Source organism: Seriola lalandi, unplaced genomic scaffold, assembly GCF_002814215.2.
Source record: "Seriola lalandi dorsalis isolate HSWRI2012SDOR001 ecotype SW California unplaced genomic scaffold, Sedor1 jcf7180002054563, whole genome shotgun sequence".
NCBI classification, from domain to species: Eukaryota; Metazoa; Chordata; class Actinopteri; order Carangiformes; family Carangidae; genus Seriola; species Seriola lalandi.
The window spans coordinates 819,390-841,271 of NW_019525116.1; the positions used below are offsets into that span (position 1 = coordinate 819,390).

Consider the following 21,882-nt stretch of genomic DNA (forward strand, 5'->3'; position numbering starts at 1 on the left):
TTCATTCATTTATTCCCCTTGTCACGTCACAGTAGGGCTCTCCGCCGCGCAGTCTGGATAAGACTACATATAAAGAGAATCCCTAACTTTACACCGATTCTCCGGGCGAGAAAGTTTATCAAAGTTGCTTTGATGTTTGTCGCTGCTCCTCATTTGGAAATTCCGGGATGATATCATGAGTAAGGAACAATAGGAGGAGGCAGAGAAGATGGAAAGTGAAAGTAAAGCTGTCAAAAGGAGAACGAGTGCAGCCTCAGAGCAGAGCAGACGTAGGCCGCCAACGGAACAGCACAGACCGGTGAGTTCAACAACGCAGTTACTGTTAGTGACTTCATTCACCGTGTGACTTGTTAAAATCCTGTGAATGTGACCATTGCTGTGGACATGCTCGGTCTGGATATGCAAGACTACATCTCTGTATATTGTGGCAGTGCTCTGACAGAGGAGACGTGGGCAAACCGAAGTACAGCCGCTGAATTAATTACTGCAATTTTTCTGCATGGCGGGTAGAGCGCAACAGGTGTGCGGTGTGCAGGTTGGACAAGACTGGACTACAGATGCATTAGTGTAACACGTCTTTCTCTGGGGCTGGGTGTGCGGGGTGTATGTGTGTGTGTGTGTGTGTGCTTCTATGAAACATGCATTCAGTGCATGGAGATGGATTCCTTTCCTTACAGTAATTGTCTTACCAGGATCTAGATATCATTTCTCACAGCAGTCCTGCAAATCCTCCATGTGGAGTGAAATGTTATCAACATTGTAAATTAGTGCATTTCTTCATAAGTTAATGTTTATGTGAAATTATTTTAGACGTAGGGCATGTGGTAGGTGGATTTTGGTTAATTGTATTTGGCAAAAAGTGTAATTTTGGTTCCTATGCAGGGGAATATCTTTGCACAGCAAAAAAAAAAACCAAAACATTAAGATAAATTGAGTATATATTTTACACCACTTAGGGTCATTTTTAAGCTTTTAAAAAATGTATCAATATGTATTTAGTGATTGAATTAACCATCAATGTCATTATTCCCTAGTTTGCTGTTTCTGCTGCCCCCATGTGGCATCAGTTATTGTAGGTTCAATAAACAGCCATAGCTCACCCAGAGTTCAGAAAAGGCCAGATTCTGCCTGTGTGGTACTTTTTACTGACCACTAGGGGAGAATGACCTGTACTAACCTGCTAGCATAGCAACATTAAGGCTACAAACAAATGGTTCAACCCTCTTACAAATAACAGACTGGGAGTGCCCTGGCAGCTGAGTGGATGTTTCATCACATCATCCTCAGTTCACATCAGGACAGAGACCAGTGCCCCCCCCCCCCCCCCCCCCCCACACACACACACACACACACACACACACACACACACACACTGCTTAGGAACAGTATCAGAGTTTGTCTTATGCGAATATCTCGGACACAACAAGACATGTGATGATGTCATCTTGTGATGTTGGTTATCAGAGCAAACAATGAATCGATTAACCAGGAAAATAAGTGGCAGATTAGGTTAGTCCTCTATGATAATATTTTTTCAAGTGTAATTTTTCCATTCATTTTGCACACGCTTTGTTGACATTGAATAAGTTGTACAATATGTGAAAATCTGATGTTTATGTGGTATTCCAGCTCAGTTTAGACCTGGTTGAGGTCTGTCTTGTCCTGTCGGGTTGCTCTCGTGTAGTAACATGACGGCACAGCACAGATACAATAAAGAAGTACATGGAATCATGGAGCTGTAGTTCAACTGTATAAAGTGGCTCTGTGCCAGTGATGTCAGATTAGCTGGCTGGATTGCAGGGATGATGCGGTGGAACGTGAGTTTCACTTCCTCTCTGAATACTGTGTTTAACCTTCTCTTTTGTTTGTCGCTGGCATGTGTTGGCGATGAATAAGTGACGGGGAAAGTGCAGCTGATACCAAATGAATAAGAGAGATTTCAGTTCAATAGGAGGCATGTTCTTTTTATGTTTTTTTGGGTGACGTTCAGTCTCCGCTCACCCGAAGAACGTTTACAATTACTGTGTTATAATTCACAGATATGTCTAGTTTTTCCTCAATGGCATGATTTTTGATTTGTGCATGTCATGACTGTCTTGCTTTGATCTCACACACACACACACACACACACACACACACACACACAGTAATTCAAACTTTGTAAATGTGAATGGAGTGAGTACAGGGGTCACAGCCTGGAGTAACAGCTGACAAACCCTGATGATAAAATGTCAGACACCACTTTCACTCTACACTCTTTAGTTTGACTAATGATATTGGTTTAAGGATCAGTAGCCGTGATTCCCCTGCACAGACAACAAGCCCTGGTTACTTTTAGCTTCTGAGCTGCTGTTTAGTGATGGTATCACTTATACCTGAAACATAGAATACAATAATATAATTATATATATTATAAGAATATATATATTATCAAAAAAAAACCCTGAATCTTAATATGCATTATTAGAAAAAACGGAAATAAAATATATAAATGTATACTGTATATAAAATATAAAAAACATGGCCCAAGCCTAATGGTTAATGATATATATCCTGGATATTGCTCTATAAAATGCCTTTCTGCTTCTTCCTCCATAGTGTGGGTCTGGATGGTCACGGTGGAAGCATGACATCATGGAGAAACTTTACCTCCCTGTTTCTCCTTGTAAGTGTCACCTGTGCAGCAATAATGATAATTAATTGTGTGTGTCAATCCTGATTTGAAGGTCAGAATTAGTGTTTTCAGAAGTAGCTGTAGATAGATGGATATTATTCACACCCCTTCACTTTCCCCACATTTTGTTATGTTACAGCCTTATTCCAAAATGGATTAAATTCCTTTTTTTTCCCTTATCAATTTACACACAATACCCCATAATGACAAAGCGAAAAAGGTTTTTTAGAAAATTTTGCAAATTTATCAAAAATAAAAAAACTGAAATATCGCATGTACATAAGTATTCACACCCTTTACTCAGTACTTTGTTGAGGCACCTTTGGCAGCGATTACAGCCTCAAGTCTTCTTGGATATGAAGCTACAAGCTTGGCACACCTTTATTTGGGGTATTTCTCCCATTCTTCTCTGCAGATCCTCTCACGCTCTGTCAGGTTAGATGGGGAGCGTCGCTGCACAGCTATTTTCAGGTCTTTGCCGAAATGTTCAATCGGGTTCAAGTCTGGGCTCTGGCCGGGCAACTCAAGGACATTCACAGACTTGTCCCGAAGCCACTCTTTCGTTGTCTTGGCTATGCGCTTAGGTTCGTTGTCCTGTTGGAAGGTAAACCTTCGCCCCAGTCTGAAGTCCTGAGCGCTCTGGAGCAGGTTTTCATCAAGGATCTCTCTGTACTTTGCTCCGTTCATCTTTCCCTCGATCCTGACTAGTCTCCCAGTCTCCCGCTGGAAAACATCCCCACAGCATGATGCTGCCACCACCATGCTTCACCGTAGGGATGGTATTAGCCAGGTGATGAGAGGTGCCTGGGTTCCTCCAGACGTGACGCTTGGCATTCAGGCCAAAGAGTTCAATCTTGGTTTCATCAGACCAGAGAATCTTGTTTCTCATGGTCCTTTAGGTGCCTTCTGGCAAACTCCAACTGGGCTGTCATGTCCCTTTGACTGAGTAGAGGCTTCTGTCTGGCCACTTTACCATAAAGGCTTGATTGGTGGAGTGCTGCAGAGACGGTTGTCCTTCTGGAGGGTTCTCCCATCTCCACAGAGGAACGCTGGAACTCTGTGAGAGTGACCATCGGGTTCTTGGTCACCTCCCTGACCAAGGCCCTTCTCCCCCGATCGCTCAGTTTGGCTGGGCGGCCAGCTCTAGGAAGAGTCCAGGTGGTTCCAAACTTCTTCCATTTATGACCACTGTGCTCTTCGGGACCATCAATGCTGCAGAAATGTTTTTGTACCCTTCCCCAGATCTGTGCCTTGATACAATCCTGTCTCAGAGGTCTACAGACAATTCCTTTGACTTCACAGCTTGGTTTCTGCTCTGACATGCACTGTCAACAGTGGGACCTTATATAGACAGGTGTGTGCCTTCCCAAATCATGTCCAGTCAATTGAATTTACTACAGGTGGACTCCAATCAAATTGTAGAAACATCTCAGGGATGATCAGTGGAAACAGGATGCACCTGAGCTCACTTTTGAGTGTCATAGCAAAGGGTGTGAATACTTATGTACATGCGATATTTCAGTTTTTTATTTGTAATAAATTTGCAAGAATTTTTAAAAAACCTTTTTCACTTTGTCATTATGGGGTATTGTGTGTAGATTGATAAGGAAAAAAAGGAATTTAATCAATTTTGGAATAAGGCTGTAACATAACAAAATGTGGGGAAAGTGAAGGGGTGTGAATACTTTTTCAGATGCACTGTAGATAGATAGATAGATAGATAGATAGATAGATAGATAGATAGATAGATAGATAGATAGATAGATAGATAGATAAGTGCATGGATGGATATAAAACAGTGCAGAGGTGAGCAGCCTTCGCCTCCTATGTAACTTTTCATTATTATATATGTTTAATATCTCTTCAATGGTGCTGTTAATTTTTTGTCTGCTAGGTGCTCCCCCTGATTGAGCTGTCAGAGGAGGGCTGTTTGGATTACCTGTCAGAGAAGGGAATGGTATATGCTCATCAATCACTATAAACTGATCAAAACACTAATTTAAATGGTTTAAACGGTGAATAATACCTTCTGTTTGTCTGCTCCTCTGATCCACTTCAAGGCCATCAACAATCTGTCATATTTGGTCCCCCTTGTAAAGGCCAATAGCGCCAAGGTAAGTTACCGAAACAGTTTGCAAAAATCTAATACTGTGTAACTCTGTGTAAATGCATATTGTTAAACAGGGACTGTCCTGGGCTGCATTTGATGAAGTGTGCCTCTGTCCTTTTTCCAATACAGAACACACTCTTATGCACTCTGGAAAATGGGTGCAGAAAGTTTAAAAATGAAGGCGGAAACGATCCAGAGAAGCTGTGCAGTCTGTTTTATGACTGCTTTCCAGTGAGTGAATGACAAAAAGTTTTTACTCAAATCATGTCACCTTGTAGTTCCATGCTTCAGATCAAGCTAATCAATTATTGTATGTGATTATCTTGTTCCTTTTTTCCGCCTCAGAATGACTCAGAGCTCGACCAGGAGTTATGTCAAGGGTTCAGCGGTCAGAACATCTCTGTGTATAACCTGAGGTGCTTAATAGCCACTGCAATCAATCAGGAAATTAAATATAAAGGTATCGATCACACTGATTCTATCAAACAGTCAGTGGTGGCTGGTTTACCGGGATGGGACTGAGGGCCTGCTGCTCTTACTAGCTTTACATACATCACATACACACCTCACTTGAAAAAATTAATGGATACCCAAGCTTACCACAAGTGGAGACATGAATATGTGTAAAGTACTGGAACAAAATCGACCCTCAGGCCCACCCAGTAAACCAGCTACCACTTATATATTCTGGAAACAAATACCTGATGCTCCGTCACTGAGGTGAAATCAGTAGGAACAAAATGCTTAATTTTAAAACATAAATATCTTGCTGGTGATTTCAAACAGTGACGGGATAAAATACTAAAAGGTTACACAGAATTAATGTCCAATTCTTGCTGTAAAATCATCACCAAACCTGAACATAAAAGCTGTTGTTAAATTGTCAAATTTGTAATTTGCTTTTCTGTCTTTCTTGCATCACAGGCTGCAACTATGGTGAGTATACGTGCTGCGTTGTGAGTGTGCGTGGGTGTATTTGCTGATATGAGATCTGGCAATGAAACTGTCTTATCAAGTTTTTATATTTTTAGTTTATTACCTTAATGCCTTAATTCTCATCTTTTTAGATAATGTATGCAGTCTCTATTCGGAACTGAAATCTATGGGTAAGCCGCACATTTTTGTTTAGACAAGCAATTTGAGACGTGCATTTGCAATCCCAGAAGTCAAGCATGCTGCTGTACAACTGCAGTGCTCCGTCTCCCCACCCAGTGACACGTTTCAAATGTACTGAAATAGAGGGTTTTGTTTTTATTGTTTAATTAATACTAATTGATGGATTATTTTCATGGTTGACGGTCTCTGATTTGATTAAAAACTACTACTTAAAAAACTAGTGCAATGTTAATATTTGCACCGTACTGTCATCGTAACCATAGGTAGAACACAGTTGCTAGCTAAGTGATAATATCAGCATGCTAACATCCAGACAGAGCAGGTATGATGTTTACCTGTTCTCCAAAAAACTACAAATGTGAAACTCTTAGTGCCACTAGAGAAAAGGTCAGGGAATCACCAGAGCCAGATGGGTGCAATATGTACAGTATATATGTTATTTGAGTAACGTGGGAGCTGGACAGGTCTGAAACTAGCAAAGACACTTGCGTTTCGCTTTGCGCCACGTGATAGCCACAGATAGCACCCGCTTCTGAGCAGCTTCACCAAGTTCAACCCAATAAGGAACTAAATGGAAAGTGTGTTTTCTGCTGAACACAGACAAAGTACCAGTGCATCGGTGGAATCAGTCTAACATGAGCTTCACATGCAGCAGAGCAATTCAGCATCCCCACAAATGACTTAACAGGCTTCTTATTTCACTCTGTGTGGACTGTGTGCAGTGTTACACATGCGTCTGCAGCTGTAACAGTAAAATATGTGCTGTCATTTCACACTTCATTTAGAAATAACTCACCTGCTGCTGAGCTTCACAAAACCTCTCATTTTACTTTAAGTTTTGTATCTGGTTTGCAGCACAGATTTCTGCAAAAGAAAAAAAAATCTAGCTAGATTCACGTCTATCCAACAAGAATCCTCATAACTAATTCTCTCAATACCAGGGGTGGACCGTAACGCAGTACATGTACTTGAATACTGTAGATAACTATGAGTATCTGTACTTTACTTTTACTTTTACTAGGACAAATATTGTACTTTTGACTCAACTACATTTCTATGAAGTACATGTTACTTTAAAGCAAAGTTTTTAGTCAGAGGAGTTTTTTTTACTTCATTTTAAAATGTGATAGACCAATATAAAAAAAATCAGTCACTCAGTAGGTCATTAGGAACTGTACAACAGTGCATTGTCGTAAAAATAAATAAATAAAGGAATAAACTTTTAAAGTGTTATTTTTAAAAGCAAGTACTACAGTACTTAACTCCTTAACTCAAGGGAAAGTTTGAATGAACAACTTCCACTTGTATTAGAGTAATATTTGACCAGGAGGAGCTCTGCTTTCACTCAAGTAATGGAGCTGTGTACTTTGTCCACCTCTGCTTAACCTAATCAGTCCAAAGGATCCATCTTGGTAATGAAACACAGCCTTACTGACAAAATCTTAAAGTCAGTTTCCAAGAACTGAGGGCATGACCACCAACTCAATCAACTCGTACAGTATAGTTACAAATCCAACATTTTGAGTTTCCTGTACCCCCTGTACTTCCCGTCCTGTCCTTAAATCCGGCCATTAACTTTTCTTATTCTGATACAAACATTTCTGCTTCTTTTCCCTGATATACTACAAAACATATATTTGCTTTTAGGTTCTGCAAAGCCCATATTGTCAGATTTCATCACTGACTGAGTTGCCTGCAATTTTAGATCAAACATCACCACCACCAACAACAACACCGTCAACAACAAGAGCACCGCCACCAATAACAACACCGTCAACAACAACAAGAGCACCGCCACCAATAACAACACCGTCAACAACAACAAGAGCACTGCCACCAACAACAACACGGTCAACAACAACAAGAGCACTGCCACCAATAACAACACCGTCAACAACAACAAGAGCACCGCCACCAATAACAACACCGTCAACAACAACAAGAACACTGCGAGAAACAACACCGCCAGAAACAGCAACAGTATTGCTGCCAATAAAAGAAACACCAAGAGCATTGTCACTAACAACTACAACAACCACAATAGTCACACAAAGCGAAGTTACAGGGAGTAATGGTAAGATTTATATATTTTATGCAAGTCATGGCTGTGGCAACTACACTTACTGGTTTACTGATTTTATTAACTCACAAATCATTAAACCTCAAACACACTTCCTGTCAGGAACACTTGTGTCTGTCTCATCCACTGCCTGTGTAACGCTCCTGGATTCTTTCCATGGAGAAACAGCTGTGCACTGCCCTTTATCAGAGGTGCCATTTCCTAAAACCCAACCGTTCCTCACCCGTGAAACCTAAGTTTAGAAAAACAGATAAAACATCTCATCTGCAGAGCTTGCCCAAAGTACACTCTTGTGCCCACACCTGACAACAAACTTGGACAAGCTGTAAGATTTATGTTGTATCAAAAGACTCATCTAGCAAATGGACGTCTGGTTACATTTCCTGCTTCGCCCGGAGCTTTTCAGCCTCAAACAGGACAAAAGGAGAATATGTTCAATGCTACAGTGCGCTAGTGGTGAAACTAACCTCATCATGTTTATGAAGTGGTCGTGGTAGTGCGGCGGCCCTGAGAGCTCAACGCAATGCATCGAAAAATAATAGAGCAGCTAACATTAAGTCCACAGTTCACATGGAGTGAAGTGTTGTTGTGTCACCTCAGCTTACTGAGTCAAAAACAAAGAGAACAATGTTCACTAATGTGGAGACATGGGGTCCCTGCTTCGCAATATGTTGCCAGTGCTGTTGTTGTGCTGTTGTTGTGCTGATGTTGCTTTATCCGAGGCTACGCTGTTCGATTCCATGTTTTTTTTTTTTTCCAGTGGCAGAAACTCATTATCACCAACATCTGTTTTAGCTGCATGGGCCTTGTCTTTTATAGCAGCTGCTGCAATCTATCTGAAATCGAACCATTCCCTAAACGAGATTCCAGTGTGTGTTTTTTGTTTTTCATAATATTTTGTCAGTTGTGAAATTTCTTGAATCGAAAATTTTTATACTTTTAAATATTGCTGAGGAGTTCTCAAAAAATATGGAAATTGTACTGATGTAAGTTTGTTTTTTCTCTTTCCATAGCCGCAGCTTTAACAAATAAACATGAAGCAGGTAAGATTTTTTTTTTCTTGATTAAAATGTCTATGTTTGGGTCAATGCGAATATGTCAGGTAGTTCATGAAATGTTGAGAAATTGTGAAAAACAATAATCGCGTGTCTTCACTGCATGATTTATCTGACCAACCACAAATCCTCAATTTTCAGGATCCAAATTTGAATTTTTGTTGATAAATTACTTAAATAATTAATCAGTTATTAAAACGGTTGCCAGTTACTTTTCAGGCCCATGTTTCTCCTCTGTGTATTGTTAAAACAAGACATTATAATTAAAGAAATAATTAAAGAATAACATCTTTGCCTTATACTGTAGGTTTGTAATAGTACTGACATATTTTTTTCAAATCTTTCCACAGACAATAAGAGTATACACAACAAAGGTCAGCCATTTTTCCTTCATTAAGATTTGCAGATTTTGGTTAATACAGATAAAGTTTTTATTTCTCATTATTATTATTTTAATATTATCTATGATCTTTTGTCAGTAGGCGAGCTGGCTTCAGATGTTTGTCACTAGGTTGGACTTCTGAAATCAGCTGGGCAATAGCTAATGTACATTACTTGGTATATATTTGTACTGTAGATATAATATATTGGAACAAATTATTGTTAATTTACATCTCCATTTACCATCTTCCTCTAGTGCCTATGTAGCCGTCACCTCTGAGCTCAGGTCTTAGCTGGTTTTAATGTTTCTAACCATATTTCTGTCCCAACTGAAACGATTTGACTCAAAAATTTGTTGAGCACAGGTTAATTAAGAGTTTAGCTAAGGGTTTTCAAGACTAATTGACTGATGTATGCCTCTGTTGTTGTTTGTTTGGTAACATTAATGGAAGTTGTCTCTGTCTCTGTCTCTCCTCAACAAGGTCCTGTAAACATGATGAGTTTATTAATGATTTCCATGATCCTTAACCTGCTCCTGCCACTGACTGTTTACCTCCTCATGCGCATGAGGACACAGAACCGGACACAGGACCGGATACACATGGTGAGTGTCAGCAAAAATGTGTTTTTTGTTTAAATTGATTGCTCCAAATAGATGACAACCAGTGTAACAGCTACACTGTGAGCACAATCAGCATAAAAGCCAGGTTGCAAAATCAGTATTTAAAAAAGAAACCCTTAAATGCTGATAAATAAATGAACCCCTGCTTGTTGTGCATTTACATGTAGCGCAGCATCAAAGCAATTCTTTCTTTTTCAGGATGGACTCTGGAGGGACCCGGGAGATCGGCCGTTGGAGGTACTATTGCAGATATTTTTCAGTTATGGTGAAAACCTGATTCACACTGTGTTTTTATAGTATGAGGAGTGCAGCACTTCCTACTAAGCCTGCGGTGATGATGTTGTAACACAGTAGCTTTGGAGGGTATTCAGACCTCGTAACCTTCTGCACACTTCACAGATACATTTTGGCAGTTTATCCCGTTCTTCCTGGCAGGTCGTCTCGAGCTCTGTCAGATCAGAGGGGAACCATCATCTTCAGCTTATCTCGGAAGATGTTCTGTAGGGTTCTAGTCTGGACTTTGGCTGGGCCATTGAAGGTCAGTCAGAGACTTGTCCTGAAGCCATCCCAGCATTGTTCTGGCTGTGTGCCTTGGGTCATGGCACTCTCTGTATTTTGGTTTCATCTCTCCATAAGTTCGGACCAGACTTCCTGTCCCTGCAGTGAGCAGTGCCGGGTTTTGGCCAGACATAGGACATGCATAACTCCTCTAAATGCCATCTGGGAAATCTCCGTACGAACTCTCCCATGCCATTTACCGATATACTTAAAGTGGTTTCTGTCATGCAACTCTACCATTAATAGTTTACTCATATCTGCAGAGGACTTCAGCAGTTGCTCTGAGTCACTTTTGGGTTCTTGCCAACTCTAGGAAAAGTCCTGGTGGTTCCTAACTCCTTCCATCCCACAGTTTTATCACAGAGAGTTCATTAGACTTCATGGTTTGGTTTTTGTCTATATAAGCAGTGTAAACAGTGGGTTCTTATATAAACAGGTTTGAACCTATCTAAACTATGTCCAAATTTATTTAGTTTGCCACAGGTGGACTCCGGTCAATTTCCAGACACATCTCTAGGATATTTAGAGAAAACAAGATGCACCTGACAGTTTGGAGTGTCACAGAAAAGAGGCTGAATAGAGATTTCAGTTTTTGATTTATAATAAATTTGCAGAAATTCCTTAAAACACATTTTTACTTTGTCATTATGAGTTATTGAGTGTAGATTGATGGTCAAAAATGGCAATTTTATCCATTTACAATTAAATCTACATCGCAAAGTGTGCAAAAGGTGAACGGGTCTGAATACTCTCCGTACAATTACTACTTTTCATCTGATCATTTTGCTGTGGTCTGCTCCTGGAACATGGATGTTAATGGTGTTTAGCGTGATAAATCTGAATGCACCCAGTTAACAAAATGAAACTTCTGGCCCAACATATGCCTGGGTCTTCTGCCCAAGTCCGGCCCATAAACACCTGGGCAGATTCTGGCTCTTATCCTTCAGTATTAACTGGGAAATTTTCTCTGTGTGCACCAGAATTGATTCAGATGTAGAAGTAGTATCTGCAATCATGCTATATATGGGCTGGATTCAGGCCACAGAACTGTGCGTACACTGGGCCAGAAGAAAACAAACATGTAGCCAGATATATTTTGCTGTCTGGGCAGAGGGCAAAGGAAAAAATATCTGAGGTTGTTGTTTAACCAGCTCTGTCTGTGGGTCAAGACAGTTCACATTAGCTGCATTTTATTATTAACAGACAGGAGTCATACCACTGATTTTCAAGTTTCTAAACGAAATCTATGTTCACAGTGTACTGCAATAAAGTAACAGCAAAACAGTGGCTGTCAGGAAAAAATGATAGTAACAGTCAGAAAATAGGCAAAAAGTGCTTTAAATGCCCAACCCTGCCACTGTAATAGAGTGTGGATAGTTAGTATCCACTCAAATCACCTCAGTAACTATCAGTGTTACCCAGTACTGTCTGATTGAGTGAATGTTTTTGTTTTAACTAGTGTTAAAACCTTTATGAATGATTCTCAAAACAGTGAAGCATAGAAGTTAATTTGTCAGCTCCAGTATCTGTTCGGGGTGAACACAGAATCTGGTCTTTCCAAAACTTGGTCAGTTTCTTTGAGAGTAGTAATTTGCTATTGTACTCTTGACCAAACCTGGCTTTCCCTCAGGCATCTGAACCCACATCCCCTGGGAATGAAGTAGAGACCATGCAGTTAATGCAGGTAATTATGTCATTATAATGTCTAATGCTTTTCCCAGCGTGGCCTTTAAAGTAGCTTTGTGTTTTCATGGTTTTGCTAATGAATGTGTTGTGTGTGAAAGCTGAATTAAGTGACCAGAGAGAGTCCAGGCCGTTATCTGTCCAGAAAAGACATCTGGATCTGTAGCTTCTACAGACTTCTCTCTCTGCTGGGCAGGTAGTGAACAGCTGACTTGTCTGAGCTTGTTTGAGATCCTGTTAAATGTCTCAACATCTTCTGGGTGGAATGACACAAAATTTGGTACAAAACTTTAATGGTTCCCAGGTGATGTATTCATGTCAGTTTTGATGTAGCCCCACCAGCAGTGTGACATTTCTAGCTAGCAGATGCAAATTTGTTAGCAAATGTTAGCATGCTGAAACCATACACTGAGATGGTGAAAACGGGAAACACTACTTATTACACTTACAAGGCATGTTAACTTAGTCAATAAGAGCATGGTACCATGCTGATGTTAGCGTTTAGCTCAAAGCAGCAGCCTCACAGAGCAGTTAGCATAGCTGTAGATTCTTGGTCCTGTTAATGTGTCTGTCCATGTCTCACAGTCTCTTGTTTCTCTCTTTGTCTTAAAGCCCACTGAGTGTCACTCCGTCGTCACAACTTCAGCTGATACGATTGAGGAAGACTGCACCGTGGGAAACTCATTGCCAGGTTAAGGATCGGATTTACCGCACTAGCTCTGTGTATTCTTCATGCAGAAAGGCTGTGGGATCAGGATATCAGGAGGATCAGCTCCACACTGCTTGGTAACAGATGTTGCCTTTTCGGGGGGGAAAAAACTCTAATGTGAACTTAAACTTCAAGCATGAGGAGAAGTGAGAGGGAACGAGCTGCAGCATGCCAACTCACTGATTTGTAAATCAATCTTTAATCGCAAGGAACCATTGCATTACCGCAGCCAAGTGAAATGAAGGGCAACGGGACCTTAAGGTCACATCGGACTGGAACAAATTTTGAGGAATTTGTGTGTGCCCCATTTTTGTTTTCACTGACCAGGAGCTGACCAAACAGAAACACATGGGTATAATAGAGATGTTGATTGAGAGACTGTTTACCAAAGATGACAGAGAGGACAAAAGTGTTAAACACCAGAATTAATTTAGTTTATTTTGGTCATTTTCCAACTTTTTTTTTTTTTTGGCACTAAAACAAAAGATAAACCAGAAAAAAAAAACAATTACATTTTAAATGTCAAAACAAAATGCTCTCACTGGGATTATAATCACCAAAAAACATTTTAGAAAACAACTGGCGCAGATCTTAGCAGAGAGGTTGTTTTATGGTGGGGCTTCATTACACCTGATGTCATAGCTACTGGTTTTTGTTTGCATCAGCGATGGCAACGCTTATAAAATATACTCCACATACTGAAGTTTGCTGTATACGCTAAGCTATCTCTAGAGTTAAAGTCTGCAGCCCTTTCCATAACAGTGTAACCATATGATATTTCATAAACTGTGAAATTATACCGTAGTTGAAGGGAAAAGTTCTGCCCTCACAAGCTTTGTTAACAGACATCCAACACTGTGCGTTTGTCTGTGTGTGTGTGTGTGTGTGTGTGTGTGTGTGTGTGTGTACATATATTCTTTGGAAATGTTACAAATGGCTCTCAAACGTATTCAAACTAATTACTAACTACTGACTAAACTAAGTCTTTTTTGCTTCTAGATTATGAGCCTGTTTGTACAGTGTTTGTGTTGAATAAATTCATAGTTCAACTCATGTTCAACCATTTAGCAAATGTGATGTTTTGCTTTTATACTTTTTGAGTCATTCAGTTTATTTATGGTGCTTTTAAGAGACAGAGTGCGACTGACAAGGTGTTTGTGTGTGTGCATGTGAAGTTTTACACATGTAGCTAGGAATTGTGTACTTGTGTACTGTACACTCTGATCAGGGCTGAATCATCATGTATAGACTGAAGTATTTGAAAGGTGAGGAGGCAGAGATGACCTGCAGGCAGTAATAATCTCACTGGTTGAGATTAATCTGCGTAAGGTCAACAAAGACAGAAAAAAAAAAAATCAATTCAGTTTGAATTAGTCAGATAAGTAACTCCCACCCTGAAGCTCCATCCTCTGATGTTTAACTCCTCCACTGTAACTGTGCTACAAGACCAACTCTGTGTACCACATATAATTACATAGGTCTACACAAAATCCAATGTATTTACATAACAAAGATTCAAAGTTAACTTTAGAAAAGGGAGATTGTTGATATTTTTCATTTTGGATTCACATATTGGAGATAAAATGGACCTGTGCATAGTAACCAGAGGGTCTAAGCTATCACTGGTGTCTGTGTTTTTATTATTTAACTCCTGTGGAATTTTTTGTTTGTATGTGTTTTGTAAAAAGTGAAGAAAAATATTTTCATTGTACATTTACTGTATGTTTGTGTAGAATTCTTATGTGATTTGAGCTTCTCTCAAACTATTATAATAGCAGCCGTTTTTGGAGAACATTTAGACACGCCATGTACACGTTGATGCATCTTAATGTTTTGCTCCAGGCCCGTTCACCTCAGTGTCCTCAGGGCATTTCCATTGCTCTGTGCCACCGTGGCTTTTTTGATCCTACCACTGGGGGACACCAAAGTCGGAAATTAAAAATTCTTCACATAGCAACTTTAAAATGTGTAAACACCATGACAGTGCTTAACAAATAAAGTTGACATTGGTGACATTGTTTGTTTAGAGGCTATTCCTTTCCTGCTTCATGTCTTTCTTTTTTGTGTTCCTTAAACATACAGTAACTAATTTTCTTTTCTGGCCACTTTTTTGGGGGGTATGTTCCCAGGGGAAATATCTGAAATACTCTAAACCTTCCACTATGTTCACCAGCGGGTCTTTTTAGTGCTGAGCAGATTTTGTACAGTGGGTTTTTAGAGCTTTTTTTCCAGAAAACTGCTGCCTGTTGTGGCTGAAAATGACGCAATGAGAGCGGTGAGAATGACCCAAACAGTAAAGCCATGGGCCAGACAACTAAATGAGGTGAAACTGAAATGCTGAGGGAAGCTCATAGACTGTATAGATTGGCATAGCGTCCGTGACATCAACCATAGGTTTGTGAAGAGTGGTTTTGAAGTGAGCTGCTCCGCCTTCGCCATCTTGGCAATGCCTGACTCCATCGAACTCCCGGGTAATCAAAAAATAGGCAAAGAAGATCGGCGTGTGTGGAGCAAAGACTTCGGTGAATGCCGGTTTGTGGGAAGCATTCACTCAACCGCCTGTCAATCAAAGCTGCACGCCCTCAATTATGCTTAACTTTAAACCTTAATAAAATTCAAACTGGTGAGAAAAATTGACCCCCGTACAGTTGTCATGAAGGAGGAAATTAGTTATAGCTATATGTGACCACTTTTGGAACCAGACTCAAGTGGTAATTTGAGGAACTGCATTTTTTGGCATTTCAGGCTTTTTCAGCCCAAGAGTTTGCCGCTTGGAGGAGCTGCAGCTATAATTCTCTGTACATTCATCACCACCTTGATGACATGTTTTACAGTGTTTTGAGTTTCAGTAGATTGCTCAGCCTTAACGCCTGGCTCTCATCTGCATGACTACAAAGTCTTACACTTTACTGAAATTGATTAATTGATTAGTTTTAATGTCTGCTGGGAATGTGGATGACTTTTTAGTGCAGATGGCCTTTACCTGAACAAAAGGTGGTATGCATCCCCATGCCCCCTTTTCTAACTGCCCATCACATCTCCACAACATGCCCATCCACCACTTCGAGCACTGACTGGCCCCACAGTTAATGATGCTGTGCTGGTCCCAGTTCCTACCATAAATGTTCCACAACATATACAGTCACACTCACCAAACATTATTAACATCAATATCAGGATTACTAACAAGTAAACAAGTTATACAAACAATTTAACAAAAACAACAACAACCCCAGCCCCTGTCTTAACCCAACCGACTACTTGGCTCACCTCAACATCAGATCCTTCTCTACTAAAAAATATTTATTTTAAATGATTTTATTTCTTCTGTTGATTTAAATTTTATGTTTTTAGCAGGCTCTACGGTTACATTCCAGTTATCAGTCATCTTGCTGAATCATGTCCTCCAGACTACGACTGCTTCGTTTAACATTTTAGAATGTACTGATTTTTCTTCCTTCCAGGGGCTCTTCTCTGAACCTCTTGGCCGCCACCCAGTTATAGTTGCTAAACATGCCGACTCCTTTTTGATGAACTACCTGCCCGAGGAAATAAAGCTGTTTGAGTCAGTGCCATCTATCAAGACTCCTCTTAAAACAAGCTTCTACCAGAAAGCATATCCTCATTTTACCTGAGCTGCCTGTTTATTTAATTGTTTACTTTAACTGTTTATTTTACTTTGCAACTGTGTTTTGAAAAGTGCTATTTGAATAAAGTTTATTATTTATTATTAACACATTATTACTATTACAAAAATATCAATTATCATGTTTTTATGTTAGATGTTGGGAAGACAGACTAATGATTACATGGGTATGGGTAATGATTACATATCCTGGACAGCTGGGTGCAGGTGAAGTGGTCTCAGACTTTTGGACTGTAAACTGTGTATATTACATTAACTGTATGGTAGACATCAACATGCTAGCATTAACCTTGTAAGCATGTTAGTCTTGCTACATGAGTTCCTTACCATCACCGACTTAACATCCAAACATTGTTGGAGAAACTGCAATTGTATTTGTGCAAAACAATTAAAAATATTTATTTTTAAATAAAAGGATCTGTCAGGAGATATGTAGAATGTCACATCTCTCATCTAAAGAGAATGTGTCAGAGGTCACAGAATTTTTAGACTCACACTATAAGATTTTGTAAAAACTGTTGATCTTCCAGGGTCCCTATTTGGAAGACGAGATTCCTTTGAGATTATTTCCCATCATGCTACTAGTGTAGATATACAGGAAGAAAAACATTTTTTTCCAGACTTTTTAAGACAGACTTTTTATATATAAAGTTAGGAACTCAATGCAATAATTGTCATGATCTGTCTCTAAATGACATTTTTTTGACTTTGTTTTTATGATTTCTTGTTTTACTTTGAAATGATTTTCCTTTTGTTCAGTTACCCTTGTCTCTCTTATATATTTAATATTACGATAATAATGAACATGTTTTATTTCATCAGAACATCAAGACATGTCTAATGACTTTAGAAAGCTTTGACGATATCAGAGATGATGGAAGCACACTGTATCTTAAGAGCAAGTCTGTTTGTAGGTTAGTGGTTCTTGCGTAAGTCCCAAAGTCTTCAACCTGAGAAAGTGCGAGTCTGAACAAAAGGTATCTGTTTCAGTCAATCACCCTGTCACTGATGAGAGTCATCAGGATGAGGGTGAGAAAGAAAGTATTAACAGTGAGACTGGCATTGATCGGCAGACTGCATTCCATACCCATGACTACATCAAAGCATTGTGGATCACCCCAGGTCAAAAGAGTGGGTGTGGAAAGGCAGATGGAGTCTGTCATCTTACACAACACCATGGACGTCTAAGAACAAGCAGCAGATCAAGACTGAACTAACCATTTATTTAAGGTAAACACAAGAAACTTGTGCTACAGAAAATGGACCACACTCAGTGAATAGCTCCCTAATCTTAACATGTCCTATGATAACTATTAATTTAGCTATACAGACTAATGAGCAGTGATAACTAACATGTCGTTGGGGTCATCAGGTGGGAACCTCCTTTCACCAGTGTTTCGTCTAGTTGGTCCCATGACACCTCCAGGAGGCTAGACAGTGATCACTGGCATCCCAGAGTCACTCCCCTAATGCCAGCCATCACTGCTCCTCACTCCACGACTATCTTCTTTATCTTGCCTATGCTACCACAAACCACACCATTATCAACTCTGACAAAACACACTAGCAGATTAAGCAGATTCAGCAAGCAAACTCCACTAAACAGTTGGAGAAAGTGGCGGCCATTTTGAATGAGGGAGGTAGAGTCAAGGAGAGATGCCTTTTTGAGCTAAACTCTCCCCCGCCGGATTAGGCTGTGCTCTACCTCCCCCTACTCCCCCACTCTCCAAAACAATGAGGGAGGTAGAGTCAGGGAGAGGTGCCTAAGTGCTCCCCCTGCTGGGCCCCCAGCTACCATTACTTCTTCTCATCCAAATCCACTGACTGGACCTTGCTGCCTCATCTGACATGTCCTTTACTATTTTCTTACACTCTGTCCACTTGCTCCTAACTCCCTATCCAAAGAGACAACAGACCTTGCTACAAATCCTCTACATCCTACTTCCACTGGACAAATCCTAACTTTCCATCCTCGCTGCTCTGCTTCTGCCCCTAACTCAACATACCTGAGCTTTTTCCTTTCATATGCTTCTTCAACTAAGGCCTTCCACGGAACAGTCAGCTCTATGAAATATACTTTCATTCTACTCCTAGACCACAAGTCTATGTCAGGCCTTAGCTTTGTACTGGATATTTCCTGGGGAACAACCAGCTTTCCTCCTAACTCTACCTGCATTTCCCAATCACAAGCACCCTCAAAGCTGCCTTGCCTCCTTGTTGTCTTACCAACTTTCTCTCCCTCTTGAACAAACTTGAGTGCAACTCTCTTTATTTTAGGCCCTCCTAAATTTGCCTGCCTCCGTAACTCTTCAATTCCTGCAGCTAAGCTTTTTAAAACCTGGTTATGTTGCCACGTATACCGGCCTTGCGACAGACTAACCTTACACCCTGACAGAATGTGCTTTAAAGTTGCAGTACCTGAACACAATGAACATAGTGGGTCTCCATTTGCCCAGAGTTTTAGGTTCTGGGGAGTTGGCAATACATCATAAGTTGCCCCTATCAAAAATCTAATGCTACTTTCCTCCATACTCCACAGCTCTTTCCAGCTAAGCTTTTTCTTGTCTACACCTTCCCAATTCACCCACTGTCCCTGCTTAGCCTGGGCCACATCACTAAAGCCCTGCTATCAATTACAGTATTTTAGTTCTCTCTAAAAGCATTTTGTATGTCCCACTAATGCAAGTAAGGACCTTTTCATGGATCTCAAGGTTACGTGTTATTGTCACCTCCACAATGCAATGACCCATTCAACTACTATTGAAGAAATTCTTAATTCTATGATGTTTAATGGACATATAGAGGTCTTGTCAGTTCATTCATGAGTGTAAGGTTTGTTGAGACAAGTGCTTATAGGGAGAGCATGAGATTGTGACGTTTAGCAGATGTTGGGTTTTGCTCACAACCAGAATGTTGGTATTTCTTTTGTCAAGATGGCGTTGGCATGAGGCATTTGATAGACGTAGGATTTTGGTAAACAACATAAAACCAACAAAATATCAGCTGTTAGCTGTAGTCAGTAGTTTACATAGAATTAATGTTGTAGACGTTGTCCCAACGTTGAACTTTGGTCACCTGATGTCACAATCTCCCTTCAACCAAATATCAACATCTGATGACATCTGTGGCCAGTTGCTAGGGTGTTGGTGTCAGGAGAGGAGGTGCTCGGGGAAGAGATGAGTCTTCAAGAAATTCTTGAAGATGGAGAGAGATGCACCTGCTGTGATAGCATTTGGCTGATTGTTCCACCATTGGGGAACCACCGAAAACAGTCTGGACTAAGATTGCATGGTATGCAGGGAGGCCAATGCCAGACGATGTTCGTTGACGGAGAAGGAGAACAAGGCTGATTGAGTTAAAGTAGATCGGTGCAGACGCAAAGGTTACTCTGTAAGCAAGCATTAGTGACTTGAATTTGATTTGGGCAGCCAGAGGTTATCAGTGGAGGTCAATGAGCAGAGACACGCTGCCCCATCCCACATGGTTCCCACGCACATAACAAAATCAAAATATTTAATATTTTCTGAATTCTATGATCATAGACATCATCAGAAGCTTTTATCTTCCCTGGTGATGCTGTCTCAGGCATTGACTGCAGTCACCTCCAGTTCTTGCTGAAGCCTCCCTGCCTTTAGTCTGGCTATCAGTGAGTGGACTGCAGCTCAATCTCGGATCACGGATTGAGATCAGGTGATTGACTGTGCCAGCTGAGGATATTCGTCCTCTTCTCTATGAAAAGATCTTTAGTGGCTTTGGCTGTACATTTAGGATCCTAAAATCATCACTAACCACCACTGTGCCAGTTCCAAACATATTCCAACCATTACAGAACCACCACCATTGGTTTTTCTTTCCACTCTACATCATTTTAACAGGAGTTGTCTCGTCAGTCCATTGAACTTTGATGCAGAACTCCACTGGTTTCTTTTTGTATGTTTTTGTGAACTACATCCTGGAATTTCTTATTTCGAAGCTTATCTTGTTTTTGGAGCTTGTGTCGAATCTGAGGTTATCATCAGGAAGTGATTGTTGAAACGCGTATGCCTACATCCTGCAGAACCTATTTGACCTGCTTTGCCATAAATGGGTTTTTCTTCCTTACTTAAACTTTGACCTACAGTCCAGGTCATTTGCCATTGTCTAGTTTGCCTATGCACTTCTGTTTTTTTAGAATATACCCAACTGTTGATTTTGCAAATCAACTACCTTCATTATCTCTGATATATTTCTTCTTTTGTTTTGAGCCTGATTATTCTCTTTTTCACTTGCATGGTCACTTCTTAAAAGTGAAAACCGATTGACTCACCAGTCCACCTTTACAACCAAGAGGTAAGAGCTAAATCAGACTACTAGTTGGAAGTTTAGTGGTGGTGATGATGAAGTCATGTGACATAGTTCGATTGGAAAATTGGTTCCAACTGTCCAAATACTAAAAGTCTGGATGTTATGCAACTCTTGCCAAGTTCTCACCAACTCAGTGTGTGGACATGAAGTTGCACTTCAAGCAGATGGAATGTATATCATGTTTACAACAAGGCTTTACTACTGAGGAATGAATTGTTCTGTCTGCAAAAATTACAGGAGCAGATACAAAGGTCACACACAGCACGAAAAAGCTGTTCAAATGAATATCCTGGGTCATTGTTGAGATGGCAGAATCAAATGCCCCAAGCAAGCGGGGCTGGACCCAAACTTCTGTTTTTCCCCTGCTTTTATGCTCTAACACTGGTCCCAACTGTTGGCAACCAATTTGACAAAACTGGTGGCTTATGACACTTGACTTTACATGACCCTATTGTTTCCCTCTGTGAGACCACACATACACAATGCTAACTCACAAACAAGCAAACAGTGCAGTTACACATGAAACGAATCTGAGGTAACCATTAAGGACTGACACAACATGATGAGCGAAACCAGCTGTTGTACACAGAAGACAAATATGCAAATAAGAAAATAGAAAGACATGAAAACAATATAATATCTGATTTAAAGGCTTTTATTCTTTCCAGAACTTCAAACCATTTTTAGTGCCAGCAAAGCTGCGTCTTCTGTGTGTGATCCTGCAGTTGGATTCCTCCATGCATACCACACATGCTGGGCTGGGCTGGGCTTGCCCAGCACAAGCCTGGTCATGTGAGCCAGCTGACGTGCTTTTGGTCTCACAGCGTTCCCAGAAAAATAAGAAAAAAAAAACAAAAAGAAACCAATAAGTGTCCTCACTGTTGCATTTCAACTACCTATATCC

At 40.3% G+C, this 21,882-nt stretch overlaps 1 protein-coding gene across 3 annotated transcripts; it reads left to right on the forward strand.

Moving 5' to 3' along the window:
- The first annotated feature begins 172 nt into the window (after positions 1-172).
- LOC111662420 (uncharacterized) lies at positions 173-15,003 on the forward strand. Of its 3 annotated transcripts, XM_087176636.1 has the most exons (15): positions 173-298; positions 2,599-2,665; positions 4,569-4,631; positions 4,735-4,788; positions 4,914-5,015; positions 5,130-5,244; positions 5,709-5,720; positions 5,852-5,890; positions 7,606-7,974; positions 8,994-9,023; positions 9,386-9,409; positions 9,899-10,020; positions 10,237-10,275; positions 12,227-12,280; positions 12,892-15,003. In XM_087176636.1, the coding sequence occupies exons 2-15, from the start codon at positions 2,627-2,629 to the stop codon at positions 12,973-12,975; spliced, it is 1,146 nt and encodes a 381-aa protein (XP_087032762.1). In that variant the 5' UTR covers positions 173-298; positions 2,599-2,626; the 3' UTR covers positions 12,976-15,003. The 3 variants fall into 3 exon arrangements, with proteins under 3 accessions (XP_087032762.1, XP_023272041.1, XP_087032763.1); XM_023416273.2 differs by lacking the exon at positions 7,606-7,974 and having other exon boundaries at positions 175-298; XM_087176637.1 differs by lacking the exons at positions 173-298; positions 2,599-2,665; positions 4,569-4,631; ... (2 more) ...; positions 5,130-5,244; positions 5,709-5,720 and having other exon boundaries at positions 5,857-5,890; positions 7,606-7,627; positions 7,703-7,974.
- The last annotated feature ends 6,879 nt before the right edge of the window (positions 15,004-21,882 follow it).

Bases quoted from the DNA above. Each gene is read 5' to 3' on its own strand.
- LOC111662420 (XM_087176636.1), top strand. From the start codon at position 2,627: ATGACATCATGGAGAAACTTTACCTCCCTGTTTCTCCTT. The intron at 4,789-4,913 runs GTAAGTTACCGA...TTTCCAATACAG, and splicing joins TAAAGGCCAATAGCGCCAAG to AACACACTCTTATGCACTCT. The intron at 5,891-7,605 runs GTAAGCCGCACA...CTGCAATTTTAG, and splicing joins TTCGGAACTGAAATCTATGG to ATCAAACATCACCACCACCA.